This window comes from Oratosquilla oratoria, chromosome 23 (assembly GCF_046742065.1).
Source record: "Oratosquilla oratoria isolate Oo_2021 chromosome 23, ASM4674206v1, whole genome shotgun sequence".
Lineage (NCBI taxonomy): Eukaryota > Metazoa > Arthropoda > Malacostraca > Stomatopoda > Squillidae > Oratosquilla > Oratosquilla oratoria.
Window position 1 is genome coordinate 5,266,168 of NC_134799.1, and position 18,873 is coordinate 5,285,040.

Consider the following 18,873-nt stretch of genomic DNA (forward strand, 5'->3'; position numbering starts at 1 on the left):
ACTTTCATAGTCATTAGATGCACCCGAGCACTTATATTTCTTATAAGCCTGTCTCTTTTTAGCAATACTTTTTTCAGTTTCTTTGTCGAGCCACTTTGGGCGAGCCTGATTTGGGGGACACTATAGCAGATCACCCACATGCCAAGAAACATCAAAACAATATCCATACATACATACATACATATACCAAGACTTTTTCCCCCTTCCAAGGGAGGTAGCCAAAAAGGGAAAGGCATAAAAACACTCCCACCCATTTCATCCCTAAATACACTCCACACCCCTCCCGCCCTTCCTCTCATCTGAGCACCTCCTGGATGACGGGTCATCCCTGCACCCTGCCCACCGCCCTGGGTCAGAAGCAGTGTCGCAAGACACAGTACATCCACAGCAAGGCCGCTTCATTTAATCGGCAACCCCCCCTCTCCGTCCCCCTTTGCATATAAGGCGAGGACGGGGAGAAATCCCTTCGGGCTGCGTCAAAATTTACTCACACATACTACCCCACCCCCCACCCCCCCCGCCCATTCCTCCTCATGCAGTCACATCATCATCCATATACAACCATTCTCCACTCACCTCTGTCTTCCGTCCTCTCCCTTCCTTCCTCAACAGACATTCCCCTCTTCCCCAAAGCCCCCTTCACCCCATCCATCCACCTCATCCTAGGACGTCCCCTCATGTTCACTCCCTCCACATCTTCCTTCCATACCTCTTTTACTAGTCTTTCTTCATTCATTCTTTCCATGTGTCCAAACCATCCTAATATTCTTTCATCAACCCTATCTCCCAAATCCTTTTTCACCCCTGTTCTCCTCCTCACCTCCTCATTTCTCACTCTATCCAGCCTAGTAACCCCCACCATACTTCTCATGCAGTATTTTAGTTTGTTGATGGAACAATGAGTGATATAATTATGGGTGTGCTTCTGGTGGCTGTGGAGGAAGAAAAGAGTATTTGTGTGTGATATTGGTATTTGGATATTAAAACAATATCCAAATACCAATATCACACACAAATACTCTTTTCTTCCTCCACAGCCACCAGAAGCACACCCATAATTATATCACTCATTGTTCCATCAACAAACTAAAATACTGCATGCCAGACTTCCTGATATCCATCTCTCTGAATCCTCTCTACCCTGAATGGACAGTCCACCTGGCCAGAATGCAATACACCCACCATCCAGCCCTTCTAAGCTACCAGAAGAGCCTGGATGACTGTATTGCAGACAACTCCCCAGGATATAACACTTCAACCCATACAACACATTATGGAAGACTGCACTGTACACAATCATGCACACCAACAACACAATATAGATTCTATAGTTTTTGTGGGAAAACCCTATTCCATCTGTGGTATTCCTCAAAGAGATGGGACTGCTTGGCTAGACAGTCTAGAGAATGACAATAACAACAACAACCACCATCACACAAAAAACACCAAACACCATGCAATAGGAACTGAATTATATATATACTAAAAGATATTTCCTTCTTATAAGGGGGGTGGCAAAGTCAAAGCATGCACCCACCCTAACCTTATTGTGCAAACATCCAAAAGCCCATTTCTTGTCCTTCCCATCACACATCCTTGTGGATGAAGGGCCAACACTGTCCTCTGCTACATTGCTCTCATCAGTGGCCATGCAACAAGAAACTGCACATCTATAGCTGGGCACAACCTTTACAGTTTCAATCCATGTCCCCCCCACCACCACCATCCCCATCCACTCAATATCTATCAGTTCCATTCGCTCTTCCTTGCTTGACAGACATTCCTCTTGCATCCAATATCTCCCTCAACCTGTCCATCTACATAGTCCCTTGTCTTCTCCTACAGTTCCTTCCATCCACTTCTCCTTTCTACATTCTTTTATTTTGCTAGTCTTTTTTGCTCATTCTTTCAAGTTACCTAAACCATCCCAGCATTCTTTGATCAACCTCATTTGCCAGCTTTTCAAACCAGTTCTCCACCTCACCTCCAGATTTCTCATACTATCCTCATAAAAACCACCATATTTCTTAGACACTTCATATATTTGGAATCTTTCTTTCCATTTCCTTCTCGTAAAACTGATGCACACATAGATCTATGCAAAAACCCTTGAACTCTCACACCCTACGACACATATCTAGCCCATCTAACGCAACCTAGACCCCAGTATTACTCTACTCAAACATCTAAACTAATCTGCCATTCCCACCAATATATGTCCACAAAAACATAAACACCTCAGATCACAAAACAAACACTCCACAAATGTTAACTTCTACATTATACCAAACTCTCCTGGAAATCAAAGAAACCACTCCCAAGATAAGCAAGAATTAGAATGACATTTATGTCCAGGTCACCATCTGGCATTCAAACAGTAACAACATACAATCAGCCCAGCAAGACCCCAATTGCCACAGATGTAACTACGACAGGTGATTACCTATACTTGTGAACAGAAACAACAAAAAACCAAGTACTTACATCAGCATTACTAATTTCAGACAAATCTTTCAATACAGTAATTGGGTCTGCTAATTGCTCTTTGATAAATTCAGTGAAAGCTTCCACTGATCGCTGTCCACGGTACTCCCTCTTGGCCATCTGTCCGTTGCGTAACATCTTCAGAGTTGGATACTTGGTTATGTGGAAGCGAGATGAAATACTACCTGTGTGTCAAAAAAATTATACACATGAGGAGGTATGAATAGCATTATAATCAATCCATTTGAACATTTCCTTTAAATAATAAGTTTCAATCAATCCTATTTACCATCATCACTGTTGTAACAAGTTCTATATCATTCAACAATTGTAACTCCATGACATTATTTTCTTTTAAATTAGAGGTTCCTATACATGAAATCAAGGGGTGACAGTTGTTCATTAGATATAATGAATAAATACACAATTCAACTTAAATTCATATGTTCCCTTGAGAATCACTAAACATTCTGAGGACCATACAAATTTTTAGGTTTGATTTTCCACTGATTAGCTGTGTGATAATAACTGTTGCCTTGAATTTCAATACTCTGCAAAGAGCCATGATGAGAGGGAAGAAAGGGTAGTGGATGCGAGTGGGTGTGTGCTTTTTGACTTGGCCATCTCCCTTATAAGAGGAAAGCCTTTGGTATATAGATTGAATTTCAATGACTAGAAATCTACAGCCTCACAATAGACAGCAGTTGTTCTCATGCACTTCCAAAGATCTCTCTGGGAAGATTCTTTGGATTGATGTATACATGATATTAGTGTGGGACTGGTTCTACGTCACTCTCATGTAGTAACAGGAGGGAAGCAACAGCAGGATATTGGCTAATCTTGTGCAAAAAAAGTGAAAGAAATACAAAGTTGACAATCAGAGATTGCGGGCCTAGTCCAGACGGTGTCAGCCCCCTGGCGCACCGACCCCTAATGGTTGTGTCACCCTGAGGGGACAGCACCAGGGCTGTGAGAAAACAGGAGATACAAAACACAATGAAAGAGATGAAAGCTAGTAAGGCAACTAGGTTAGAGGATTGCCATGTAGAGAGTCTGACCAAGTGGGATAGTTGATGTGATTGTTTACTGCATGTCCAAAGGAAGAAAGTGTAATGATGTACTGAAGCAAAGCATGCATGGTTTCACTAGACAAGGGAAATAGGTACAAGTAGGAATGTAGTGGTTTTAAAGATCAGTGTGTTAGTTGGTACGGTGTATGAGAGGGTGTTACTTGAGAAGATAAAGAGGGGAAAAGATGGAGTAATTGGGGAAGTGCAGTATAGGTTTAGGCACCCATCATTGGTACATAAACCTAAAACTCCATTAGAATACTGTGGAAAGATTATGTAATAAATGTCAAACAAGATTGTGAAAAGTCACTTACTTTCAGAATCACAGTCCACTTTGCCCATGACCACACGCCCAGGTTCGGGAAACAGTTCTCGAACTTTGTCGGCAGACTCATCCCACGTTGGTGCCAGCATGTTACTAAACCGACACCAGTCAGCATAGAAATTGATGAATACAATTTCATTATTACCTGAAAAGGTAAGCACAGAATTACAAGGAATACCATAACCAACAACAAAAAACAATCTTTCCTGCTATCAGAATGGATTTTAACATGTGCATTGAATGCATTGTGTTTGTGTGCTTGTTTATCTAGTTGCAGTGTACAGGTTTGGAGCTATATTCCATCTCTTTTTTCCCTTTTCATCAAACTTGTCCTTGAATACTTATAGTATTAGCTTGGATTATATTGTCATCTAACTTATTCCACAAGTCTACACATCTACATGTAAAGCTATACTTCCTGGTCTTTTAAACAGGTTTGCTTTATCAGTGTTTTACTATGACCTCATGTTGATCTTTCTTCTCAAGACCATTCATTCTTTTCTGTCCATTTTCTCAAAAACCTTTTCCAGTTTAAATATAATTATCATAATCTCTCTTTGCTCCTCCAGTGTGAGAAGTCCCAATTTTTAAAATCTTTCCTCATATCTTGTATTTCAGACCACTGACCATTTTAGTTGTCCCTTTTTGTATTCTATTTTTCTTGTATCTTTCTTTTGGTATGGTGACCACATCATTGCTACATATTCCAGTATCTTTTCTTCATTATGTTCTCATCCCTATAGTGAAACGACTTTCTTACATTTCTCAACAGCTTATTGGTTTCTTCTGTTATTTTCTGTACATGTGTTTCAGGTGATAGGTTGTCTTTGATTACGATATTAGGTCCTTTTCCTCCTTTGCCTTTGTTATTACTTCACTTCTCATTTTGAGCAGATGGACAGATGTTACTGGAAGTGAAGGTGGCAAGGGGAAGAAGGGTAGAGCTTTTTTGAGAGCTAATGAATGTGGAGGACAACAGGGACTGATTGATTGTGGCAATGGGAAACCTAAGAAAGTGATGGTGATGAGAGAGGAAAATGGAAAAGATACAAGAAAAGACAAGGTACAAGGAGTTTTGAAAATGATGGGAGCTGGTAAGGCACTTGGATTGGATGGGTGTCACACAGAGTGATAAAAAGGGAGCTTCAGTTATAGTGAGGTTGTTTAATGCAAGTCTAGTGGAGGGGCGTGTGGCAGGATAGGAGTGCCAATATAGTTCCGCTTTTCAGAGGACATGGTGACAAATGTGATTGTAATAGTTTAGATGGACGAGTTTGTCGAGTAGTTTATAAGATTTATGGGAGGATTTTCAGAGGATGAGGAGAGGAACAGAGGGAGTAATTGGCGAGGAACAACATGAGATTAGGAAAGGTAAAGGATGCATGGATTAAGTTTTTGTGGTAAAGGAGATTTGTGAGAAGGTTTTGGAAAAAGGTAAGGATGCTTTTAGGGCCTTTATAGATTTGGAGAAGGCTTTTGACTGGTTAGACAGGAAGGCACTGTGGGAGCTATTGCAGATATATGGAATGGTGTATTGGTCTTTTAAGAAATATTAACTATTCCAGTATGTTTCCTCTAAGGCCTACTATATTTTCCAATTTCCATATTAATCTCTTATGTGGCACTTTGTTATTTCTATTTCCAAGTCCTTCTCCCTCATGCAGGACATCACTCTTGAGTATATGCTTAGCAGATTGGTTATACATAACTACTTAAATCCAAACTGATTTTCTGTTAACATTCTTCGTTTCTCAAGATGTTTCATGTCTTTTAAAACTTCTTCATAAATGGAGGGGTGTGGTGTGTATTCAGGGATGGAATGGGTGGGAATGATTTTATGCCTTTCCTTTTTGGCTACCTCCCTTGTAAGGGGGAAAAAGCCTTGGTATATGTATGTATGTATGTATTAATCAAGGACACTAGTCTACAGTTTAGGATTATCTCTCTGTTACCTCCTTTGAAAATTGGTATCACATTTGCAGATTTCCAGTCCATTGGCACATTTCCCTTTTCTAATGAACTTATCATCAGATTATGTATTCTGCACACCAATTGTTCTCTGCATTACTTCAATATCCAATTTGAAACCTCATCAGGTCCTGACTCTCCTGAGGCCTAGTTTCCAAATTTTCTAGCATTCAAACCTTTCTTCTATTTCCATTGTTATGTTTTCATGGCGTCTTTATTTTATTTTCTACACTCTCTTCTCAATTTTTTCTCTTCATATTCTTGTATATTCTCCCCTGGCTTTTTTGTAATCATCTTTTGTACTTTTATATTTCTTTCACTTATTTCATTTTCTGCCAGTGAAAATCATGTTATAAAATATTTGTCATTCTTGGTATGCGTTTTTCTACTCCTGTGTTGTAACTCTTTTTGAAGATAATCCATTTATCTATACCCATAGTTTCATAAAACTACCCCCAATTTATATCTTCAAAGTATTCTTTTAATTTAACAGTCTGCCTTTGAAAAAATGATAGATTCCTTGTCTGTATATATTTTTTTCTTGATTCGGTCTTCCCTTCTTCCAGCACAAATTTCAAAACCACATGATCTCTATTACCTAATGGGCATCGGTAATTCAATGATTCAACTACTTCAGGTTTTGTTGTGTGTGTGTGTGTATATTCACCTCGGATCTGCTGCAGCCTCTTTTTCGAGACAGCCAGACACCACCCTATGGCAGTGAGCTCAGAGCTCATTATTAGCAGATCTCTGGGTAGGTCTGAGACCACTCACACTCCACACACCGGGAATGCAAGGTCACAACTCCTTGACTAACGTCCCGTACCTACTCGCTGCTAGGTGAACAGGGGCTACACGTGAAAGGAGACAAACCCAACTTGTCTCCGCCCGGCCGGGGAATCGAACCCCGGTTCTCCGGCTTGTGAGGCCAGTGCCTTACCAATCCGCCACGGGGCCGTGTATGTGTGTGTGTGTGTGTATACAGGAAAGGAGCAATGTTTGTGACTCCCGTTACTTTTCCATTATCATACACACGCACACACAAGAGATAGAGAGATGGGGATATGTATATTTTTATATATATATATATATATATATATATATATATATATATATACATGATTTCAAGAAATCTACAGCGACAATGGCGTTGTTGAGTTTATATTGGAGCTTTAATTTCTCTCGTGCAACAAGTTTCTGTGATGGTTCCAAATAGCTGAGAAGGTGTCCAAAAGACATTTGGTGCGGTTTTCTCTCTCTCTCTCTCTCTCTCTCTCTCTTTTTTTTTTTTTTTAATTCTCCATATATATATGAGAAAGAGAGAGAGAGGGAGAGAGATAGACAGCGAGATAAAAGAGAAAGAGAGACAGAGAGGGGAGTGAGTGAAGGCGAGAGAATGTGAAAGTATTAACATTTTTTGTATGCGCGCCGCACCTGCGTTGGCATCACAAATGCAGGTGTGCGCTACGTGTACCGCCTCTCTCCCCGCCCCAACCTCCCGACCATTCCAAACACCTGCGGGTGGGTGCCACTTGCCGAGGCATCCACAGAGGTTTCCTACCTATCAAGTCATCGAAGTTGGAGCTGTCGAGCTGCGTCGCCCCGGCGTAGCATCCCCGTAACCTGCCCAACACCTGGAAGAGAAGAAAATAAATAAATAAATAATCACGAGCCACCGGCTGTACCAGTCACTGCTTATCACGTACATCAGTCCCCGGCCTCAGGCGTCTACAAATCAAGGGAAACAAACATATTTTCTTTTGTTATCTTCTCGTTTTCAGAATGACCAAATAACCTAGGACCGGGAATTTTTTTTGTACAGTTCTATAGACAAACTGTCACAATTTGCTTATTTTGGAAAAATTATTTCTGGAAAAAGAAATACAACTTTTCCCGTCGAGATTTCAGCCACGTTCAGTCAGCGAGCACTGCCTCTGCTGACCGAACGGTCATTACTTTTACCGCTCTATTGACAAATATGATAAATATCACTTGCTTATGTAAGTAAATATTTTTAATACTATCATTTTATATATATATATATATATATATATACACACACACCAATCTTTTTCAAATTGGTTTCCACATAAGCAAAATTAACCATAGTATTAAATTCTAGTAACGTTATTTTAATTTGCGTACCTCACGATACTGCAGTTACATTTGTATCTTAGACAACACATGCCCAATGATAGGACATACACATTACTAGAGATCTGAGTGATAAATAATATACTTCATAATGATCAGTTGTTAGAATTTGTAAAAAACAAAGGTAAATACACTATGTGCTAGACATCACCTCTACTCAAGCGCCCACTAAAACGTGATAACATTAGAACATTCTTACACCGAAAGAATATCAGGGTGATAAATAAAACTAACTGGCACAAGCAGAGACAAAAATAGCGGCGATGTACTTAAATTACGAAATATATTTTTTGCTTTAATCTATTCTCAGTTAGGTTTGGGTCTAGCACAAGACTTTGCCGAATAACATCCTCCGTCGTTTCCCGTGAACGCTACTTGGTGTATCACTACAGAAAGCTATTTGGCATCACGTGGAGAGAAAAGAAAAATATCATCAACGTGGAAGAGAAAAGAGAGTCCACAAGAACCACTTCCGGTCAAAGCGATGAGAAAATATATACGTTTCGGAAGTTCCCCTTGACACCTTCACAAGAACCATCATGTAGGGGACCCTGGAAGGAAATAGACAACGTGGAAGAACCTAAGAAGACTTGGAGGACATGGCATCATACAGTGAACAGACATCAAGTTGTCCGAGGGGCACCATTACCTCACACTGCGAAGAGTTGAAGACGATTGCTGTTAAAGTTCTCTCCCTACAACACACATCCATGACGATATCGGACAAGGGTTGATTAATTATCATTACTGATAATAATAATAGTAATGAGTACTAAATGTCCTCTGCCATCGCCTTGAAACGAGGAACCAAAGAAATTATGAGAAATAAACAAATCTGTTAATTCAAACGTGCACAACCCGAATTGATGAGGGGGATAGATGTAATTAAATGGGTAATTTTGGACGACACTGCAGTATTACCACAAGTGTTCTTTTTGTCGGGTGAATATAACCGCGATTATAGTATCTAAATTTTCATAATTGCCATGTCGTAATTGCTGACGATAAGTCACATAAAAATACTATTACTACATGAAATTGATTTATGAATTTTTTTGGCTCGAAGGGCAAGCGCCGGAGCCGGTAGGCCATTCAGCGCATATACTATTACTATAATAAAACATGACAATCCTGTAGTCGTAATCTACATAACAGCGCAGGCTTTATTTTTAAAACAACTAAACCTTACGATTTTTTCCATGTTGTAAGTTAATATACAATCGGCACGTGAAAAATCCTAGATAAATACACGAGTCTAACCCCAATCTAACCTTTTCTCAGCATTGCTCACACTTAAATGCTGATAACTGTTTCCGCTATTTACAACACCTTGCAATTCGCAAGCACCCCCGAAGGACCAGTAAGTCTCATGTCGTTTGCATCACCTTTGTAATCTCTACCAAATGGGCATGCACGATGTTAAACACATGACCCATAATCCCGATTTTATTCATCTAAAGGCATCCGCCAATCCTTGTCCAGAATCGTGGCACAACAAACCTAATTCGGAAATCGTACGCCACGGAAGTGAGTCACTGCAGTGATGGGGGTACTAATGCACTTCTGTTGCACTATCTCTACAGATAAGATGTATCTTGTGTGAAGTTGCATGTGTTTAATCGAAGTAAAAGTATAATCAAAACCACTGGTCACACTGCATTTCTCTCACAGAACCTACCATGGGCCATGCATTGATGTAAACCATAAATTACTTCGAATTTCCAAAATATATTAACAGATATGCAATTAATATTATATATGTACAGTATGTAGTACACACAGTGTTGACTTATGGTGGTATGAAATTGAGGGACTGCATATATGTCAGTCAACATTCACAACATTTCCAGGAAGTACAATCATTGTATCTTGTGAATATAGCAAGAGGAATGTTGTACATGTTGACATTGTTCACATACAGTTCCACAATTTCATACCATTGCAAGCAGCTAATGTGCACACATACAAATGCACACACAATCCCTGACTCATCCTTTATCAGAGTAAGTAGCAGGAGTATGGTTTCCAAAGTGAAGGCTATAAAAAAAGATTGAGAGAATATAAAGGGTATTAATGAAATTGGTTCCCAGTCTTGTAGATAAAACAGACAGATTAGAAGCACTGCAGCTATATTCATTGCGAGAGAAAGGGGGTTCAGGCCATTAAATAGTCTAGATAAAACTGTAGTTCTCTTGGTTTGGGATAGGTGCCACAAGGTCGTCATGAAAAATTGAAGACTGATGTATGGATGTATCACTTCCCCTATTAGCTAGATGATAATACAATCAAAGCTAAAACCATGAGTGAATTTGAAACCTGTTATGATAATCACAAGGAAAAAAGATAGGGTTCCACAACTAAAGCTTTGCTTTATATTGATTGGTCCACTATCATGAACCCCATTAGCTAAAAACACGTCTAAATGATAAGATCCTTGATTATTATGATAACCAAAAACATACCAAAGATTGTCATTACAAAATGGGAAATGAAACAACCATTAAAGAAAAGAAGAAAAGGATTAGGAGTCTTGATTATGGATAAACTACCAGTGGGAAAACATGTACATAAAATGTCTATGAACATATGTGGTATTCTATTCCTTGAATGAAGATATGATGGAATTAATGACTGAAAATCTTATTTGTTCCGGAACGGAAACATGGTGATGTGGTCGCAGCACAAAAAACTGTAAGTAAAATTGGAAATACAAGACAGCAAGTAGTGATTCCAAGCTAGGCTCACAAAATGTAAAAGAGGGCAATATAAACTGGCACTGCCCACACTATAAAACAGAAGAGCAAGAGATATATTTATTGGGTATTGTTAGAATGGTGAAAGGAGCATGAAAAATAGATGCAGGATCTGATAGTACAATGTAAAAGATAAGGTGGACATTGCAAAAAGCTAAAGACAGGCTGCTCTAAGGATTTTATAGCTTTCTTTGTAGATTTGTTGAATTGTAGAATATGTTAAAGGAAACAGTTCATGCATAAAATGCAAATTATTCTAATGCAGTTTGATAAATAAATGATGCAAGACATGATCCCATGATCACATGTGCGCAAAAACCATTCATGAGTTTAAAAGCAAACTAGACACCGTGAGATACAAAGGCGGGACACCGCGAGCGTAGCTCCCCTTCCAGCAAAATACAACTAGGTAAATACAGCTTCAATCCTGTATATCACAATCATGTAAACACAAACACACCAGCTAGACATGTAGTGGTACCATTCTCAACTACTAATTCAGTGATTTGTTTTGAGTCCTGCCTTGGGCTAAAAAATGCCAGCATTGCTGCACTGCAAGCCAGCACTCCAATTCTGGTGAGCAAGGAGGGTTGTACATGCATGTGTGTGTGTGTATAGTCACATTTCTACCCATAGATTGGTCCACATATGAGCTATGATCTTTCATCCAGGAAGGTGATAGTACCTGTCAATCACAAATCCAACATGTGACCCAAGACTGGTGAGTCACACACATATGGCTGTCCACCATTGTGGCTAGGGGACCTTTCCTCTCTAGCAGTGACAAAAGAATTAATCGGAAGATAGATACAAAAATGTAGATACAGTGGTGATGGCGTGGTGGACACAAGGTCCTCTCAAGTGCAGAAACAAAGTGATTTAGTGTTAAACAGAGAGAAGGAAAACCAAAATTTAGAAGGAAAGTGAAACTGAGTTGACAGATATGGCAGCTGCTGGAAGTAGTATTAGTAATCTTGGTACTGGTACTAAACAGGAACTGGATAATAATTATGGTGAAATTATAAATGATATACATGTTGACCCTCCTACTTCATTCAACAAGAAGGTATTGAACAGACAAGAAAAATTCTTTTGGGCAGTATCAATTTCTCATCCACTCACAACAACTCATGCCTAATTTTTGCCTGGTCCCTTCTCCATTTGACACCACATCTATCACCCATTTCTTTCTTGGTCTTCCCCTACGGCTTCCCTTCATCCACCCCTACCTTCCACTTTTTGCTAAAAAAAAATTCATGTACTGTGTACTGGTGGTGCAATTGGAAATACGTGGGATCCTACTCTTCTCAGTCCTAGATTTGAGTTCCACACCAATCTCTTCGATTCCCAGCAGAGAATGTTACCTGCCCCATCATTCCAAACACACAGTAGTAATAGGGCCAGCTTCAGTTGTAGCCAAGTGCCTCCTGGCATTTGCTCCTTACCACTTTCTTCACTTATTCATTCCACATCCTAAAACCCACCCAGTATTCTTTGATAAATCCTACCTACCAGCTCTCTTTCCACCCCCACTATCTGCCTCACATCCTCACTTTTCACTATGTCTATCTTCATAACCACCACTATGTTTCTTAAAAGAAAGAGAAAAAAAGGAATGACTGAAATAACAAATATGAGAGACCAATGACAGGTGCCTGTATGTTATGGTCCTGCAAGATGTATAGTTGCCCATTTTCAAAATCAGTCAATCCCCTATAAAAGCTGGACAACGTTGGTGGACTTAACCCATTAAACTCCGTTGACAAGATTCTTGTCATTTGGTCAAATAAAACAAAAAATCTTAAAACACCAAAATGTTTGATCAAACATTTTGGTGTTTTATGATTTTTTGTTTTATTTGACCAAATGACAAGAATCTTGTCATCAGAGTTTAATGGGTTAAGATTTCCTGGAAGATCAACACATGAAGAAATAGTAAACAATAAGGATGTAGGGCACTAACTAGCAGTCCCACAAGTCAGTAATGGCACCTATGATGTTCTTGATCTACATCATTCTAAAGGACATGGTATAACAAGCTACTTTTACATATTCTCAGACTATGCAATGACCATGAAAAATAATGATAAGGAAGGCTGCAAGTTTTACATATGCATATGCCTAAAGCCAAGTGTATAAAATGAACTTTGCTACAAAAATTGCAAAGTATTAGAAATGGGCAATAACTCAAATAGACCATCAATGAATTACTCAACAAGGAGCGAGACAAATACTAAAGCATAAAGGAAAAGGCCCTAAGAGTATTCATCTTACAAACATCTGCAATTTAAGGCGAGGCATTGTTGATGAACACGAATGTAGCTTTCCACTACATAGACAATGAGATAATGCCAACTCCACCATACTTTAGAATATGCAGTGGTTGTTTGATCTTGTCACAGTGAAAGCTATAAATAAAAAGTAAACAAAGAGTAGCAACCATATTGGTTCCAAGCTGATAAACCATACGAGACTAGAAGCACTGGAACTACCATCATTAAAAGAAAGAAGAGAAAGATGAATAGAGTACATAAGATTAACTTGTATACCTCCAAGTAGTAGCAGCATCTTTTTGGCTTCTAGTTTTTACCGTGAAGTCTGAGGATGACACAAGAAAGTCCCCCTTAGGGCTTATTTCCATTGTGGTCCTCAATAATGGTGGGGTTCGAACCATTGTTCCCCTTGACCACCACCCACAAGGAGTGACGTTTTAGCCCACTTAGCCACCGAGTATGTTAAGTGCTTCTTGGTATGTTGGAATGACTGTGGTTGTGAATGAAGCCTGAAATCAGTGTAGTCCACTCAATCATACTGATTAGGTACTAGCATATATGTGCAAAACTGATCTATTGCACCTCTGATGTCAGCTGTTGGGGAGAGGTGTTGGAAAGCCAAGAAAGTACTATTTACACTTATCAGGGTTCAAACACAGGCCTTCCACATTCTGAGGCAGAAACATTACCAACTACACCAATGCACAGTTAAACTTGATGTTCTATACACCAGTATAGCTTAAAATATTGAATACACACCCCAGACTTTACTGTTCATTGTCCCAATTCACAAATTATCAAATTTAACATTTTCTAGCATTATGTAACTGCAACAAATATTAGATAAAAAGAATTTATTGGAAGTCCATTTGAACTTAAGACTGAACAAGTAATAATTACTCTATCAGTCTCTTGTAAGGGCTCCTCTCGAATACTGTGTTCAGTTTTAGTCCCAAATATCTTATAAAAGAGTGAATTTAGAAAAGGTACACTTAAATGATCCCTCATTTACATAATAAACTCTATGAAGAGCATTTAAGCAAACTTAATTTATCTACCTTCTTCAAATGTAGAATGCAGGGTGATTTAAAAGTACAAGATGTTCTATGGGTTCATTAATATGGTCATAGATGATTATTTTATTGGGACCGTAGTAATGTCACAAAAAGTAATAATTACAGAACAGTCTATTAGAGATCAAGCACCAATATTTTTTTTCTTTAACTGCATCCTGTTTGGAACAAACTACTTGTTCATGTTTTAAGTACATATACAATTGACACATCTCGTACACTTAAATTAAGTCTATGGTTCTTGATAGATTCCACCGTCTATGCGACCTTTCAATTCACAAGCAGCCCTGTAGGAACCAATAAGGCTGTTGCTGTTTGCATATTTTTTGTAATCCTTTGTAATTCATCAACATCTCTCATTGGTAAGACCTGACACCATACACAAAGTTAAATCATAGGTAAAAGAATAGATTAACACAAATTTTTCAACATACACCATGATGTTAACAGTTAACATATAGGGTTTACCTTTCAACAACAACAACAAGAATTCACGTAGGTTCTCGGAATAAAGTTCCTTGAAATTACACGACACACAATTTGTGACTAATAAGATCACGATACCCTTGATTCCATTGAACTAGAGATTCAGATTCTTTGAAAGTACCCACAGCAAAGGGTGGGCAATGAAAATCCATGTGGAATGAAAGACCTGGCATGCACATTTTCTGAAGTGCTGTCACAGTGGAAAATTGCATATTCTAGCTTGAACAAAGAACATTCACACTATCCACCAATGCTTCTGGTGCAAGATGCTTATTTGATCCTAAGCCAACTCAGCTAATCATCAAAATCCTCACACCCATTATAATTGCTTTGTAGTCTGTCCAATTCAAATAACAACTTGGTATATGTCTGCACCAAATGTTGGTGTTTATTTGTGCCAAGGTTTGTATAAATGAAGAATAATCTTAGTATGTATTTATGATAGTGATATATGATGCAGTACCTAAATATAAAAGCCTACAATAAATCCTATGCATAATGCAACCATAACCCATTATAAACATAACATCATTTGTGATGTTAAAAAGTTTTCATCCCCTATCATGATTTTGGCAAATACTTACTAGACATAAAACACGAAAAGCACTGGGTATTATTCTACCATTCTATTCAAAATCTATACCTTCAGAGTGTAGGTTGTCAACTTCCGCTGACAACACAGGGATTGGGGATTCTCTACAAAATTTCTGGGTACTTTTTTTTTTGTTTGTACACAGTAACACACAAAGGTTTTCACTACTTTTCTATTTTACTTTTGAGAGATATTCTGTGAAATTGATTCCTAATGCTAAATCGCTAAATAGATAATAGACCTAAAGTTTATGTCAGTACAAGAATTTGATGTTTGAAAAGTGTCATTCTGGAAGGCAAGTAGATCATGTTTCTCAGAATGTCAAAAACTAAAAAGAACTTGCCAAGAAGATAGTAGCCTTGAGTTGGCATTAGGTTCTAAAGATCGCAGCTTCACTAATTTAATGTGATTTTAAAGTAATCTATGGCTGTTGCATGCATTGCCTGCGAATATAAAAATTTACCAAATACTTGCTAGTCCCTCTGAAAATGTAGAGATAAAATTGTCCGGCGTGTCTTGTAACCAAAGTTTTTTGTTTCATAACCTCAGGTCATTGCTCTAAAAATTCATACATCCAATGTACAGAAAATTAGGAATTTATAGAAAAAAAATTGATTGAAAAAATATTGAAAAGTTGGTTAACAGATTATTTACCTGGATGAAATAAATAAAATTGTCCTGACTCCATTTCCACCATCCCACTCACTTCTCACTTGTGAATTTTTCAAAAACACCTGCTGCTGGATGTACATGGCATCCTTCCTTTAAAATCACCTGTAACTTTATGAATTCCTTTTACCTAAACATAATAATGACGTTGCTGTGCATTAGAAGATCTATCTTTACAGCTCTGTATTGAAACAACTGCCCACAGCTGTTTCCCCATGGACAACCTAGTCCTCACAGCCAATCTCAACGAGACTGAAATGTGTATTTAAAAATTGTATTGCACAACAAATAATCACATGCAGTTTACATAATTCCGCCTATGAAAACTGCAATCTTCATGTTGCACACATTTTTTTCCCGCAAATTTTTGCATTGCCCTCCAATCGTCTGGATACGAAAACAATAATTTCCACAATAAACCGGTATCACACTTTTATCATAAATCCAAGCGTCTAACGGTAATTAATTATAAACCTGTAATAACTTTGGAATTCAGTACTTACAATAAATATGCTTAAAATAATTTGAAAGGGGTTATGGGTTGACATTTTTAACGTTAAGGCAAACTCTCCCGACCACCCCAGCTCTCAGCTGTCTACCAACACATAACACGTCGACTTCCTGACACTTGCGAGCAACTGATCCACGAGCTTATAACCAAATTAGTTTTTACATATATATGTACTTATTCGTGGTTTGATATTCATATTTCAGGAAATCGTACAATTATTGAATTTATATTTATTTTATTGAAGCAAATATAAATGTGATACAGAATTTAGACATTTCGATCTGGAAACTGTACATTTTCACAAGCGTTAGCGAAAGCAGACTTGTGCAACAATTAGTAATATATCTACAATTTAATAGTCAAATTCTCTTAATTATTTCAGATATTAGGACAATTCGTTTACCATTGTAATGAACAACTATTCCTTGTGCTTATGTCAGGATCCAAGTACTGTAATGCATTTCTTACAGAGCATTATTATTAAGTTATTCACTACTTCGGTACATGCATGTTGCATGCATCTTGGGAACCCTGTGCAATTACGCAACCATAAGTGGTTTTAAAAATTAGGGAAATGAATGAAGTTGAAATTGAAAACGGTTTTAGGAAAGTGCATTGCATTGATATTAGAAAATAATGAGCACTATCATAGTTGTATCAATCAAAAAATAGTTTAGATAAATAGTGCATTCACGTTCTTTTAGGACAAGCTTACCATGAAAATGGATTGTGGTATTCATACTGTAACAAGAAAATCATAAAAACAAATGCAACATGAGTGCACTCAAGAATAATATGCAACAATGGTGGTGAATATACCATATAATAGTGTCAGGTAATGATTACGATAACAACAATAAAAAAAAAACGTAGCAGGGTGTGGCAAGATGCAGGCGTAATTACTAATTCGCTTCGTGTATTACGAAATTAGGCTCTTTAGTGTATTTAATATATGACATTGAATCATTGTGATTATTTTAAAAAGTTGCCGGTGAAACGTGGAAAATAAATCTTATGAATATAGATAAGATTATCTATTTATTGAGATAAGATATCGGTAATAAGAAATGCACGTACTTTGGAGTGGCAAGATTCTTACCTGATACTCTTTCCTGGTGGGGGTTCCCAGGCCCGTACCAACCAATACAGGATCCCACAGATGCTGGACATTGCTGATGCGCCAGCCACAAAGAATAATGTCAGGAAAAGGAGAGCATACATGTAGAAACTGGAAAGAGGATTATAGTAACTAGGGAAATTAAAAAGTAAAATAGAACTGATATTCTACTACAGAATAAAGAGTTTTAGCAAAAATCACAAATAAGTTGACCAAGTTGAGAGTAAAACCTGTTTTAAATGATGCCATATAGATGACAGATATTACTTGATCCAGTAAAGAATTTCAAATTAATACACATTTTACATTAAAGAACCTTCTTTGTAACTCAAGTTCATACCTTGCATGATCGATTTAAAACTGGTGTCCCCTGGTGCCAGAGAACACAGGACGAAGGGGAAACATACCTGATTGAATAGGAGAATGACTGAAAAATATTCCAGTAGATAATGAGATCATGCCTAACCATCCTACCCTTAACTGAGAACAATTTTAACACAGCCTCACCAAGTAGTGAAAAATTTCCAGACCACGAATGTTTCCAGTACATCTACACTGCACAGATTCAAGCAATCGTACATCTAGCGTATAACCTGTATTCCATACCGAAGAAGCATGTTCTATAAACAGGTAAATGTGCGAAATATATAATGGGACCATGAAGGATGATTCACCATTAATTGTAGCTTAAAAATAGCATTTGACAGTCGCCCAGTTTTTTTGGACAATTCAGTTTCCTTCATAGGGATAAGAGAACCATTTAAATAATACTTACCATTATGATTAATGGTGTTCCAAGGTATTGCCCTCCTGATCAATCTTGTTAGAATACATTTATTGGGATTCATGTTCAAACCCAAGGACTTGGCAACGTGTACTAAGGTGTTATGTCTGATTGACATGTGGTGAGGTCACTGATTATATTAGTTTATGTGTCGAGCTTTGTCTCAACATACAAATTAAGGTCACATCAAAATTGTCTGCAAGAGAACAAATATATGTGTGAGATCATTAATGTACAATAGAAAAATAAGAAGGCCGAGTACAGGGACAAAATTAATGGCTGATCAACACACTCATATTGCGATTGTGCAAAAAGTTTTTAATCCGGTTGAGGAAACTTCCTCTGATGCCCAATGAGTGCGATTTAGTAATAAAAAATATCATGACAAATTGCATCAAAAGCTTTCGAGAAATCGGAAAGAATCAAATCAACATTGAAACCAGAATCCAGCCATTGTGAAATGTTATAAGTTAGAATCAGCTGATCTTCGATCAATGGAACGGTATGGCATGAAACCATACTTGTCATTAGTAACGATATTATTAGTTTCAATGTAGTCGTTTATCACCTTGGTTCTAATTCGTTCCATAGATTTATCCCATGTCGAAATTAAA

General features: G+C 37.9%; 1 protein-coding gene across 1 annotated transcript in view; it reads right to left on the reverse strand.

Moving 5' to 3' along the window:
• The window catches only part of ERp44 (Endoplasmic reticulum protein 44), a 32,151-nt gene extending 15,647 nt beyond the window's left edge, over window positions 1-16,504 (reverse strand). Inside the window, exons 1-4 of the mRNA XM_076206574.1 lie at window positions 16,351-16,504; window positions 7,409-7,481; window positions 3,869-4,024; window positions 2,485-2,669 (exon numbers count right to left, since the gene is read on the reverse strand). Of these exons, the coding sequence (XP_076062689.1) occupies window positions 2,485-2,669; window positions 3,869-4,024; window positions 7,409-7,481; window positions 16,351-16,395 (459 nt within the window). The 5' untranslated portion in view covers window positions 16,396-16,504. The remainder of the gene's footprint in view (window positions 1-2,484; window positions 2,670-3,868; window positions 4,025-7,408; window positions 7,482-16,350) is intronic.
• Between the last annotated feature and the right edge of the window lie 2,369 nt (window positions 16,505-18,873).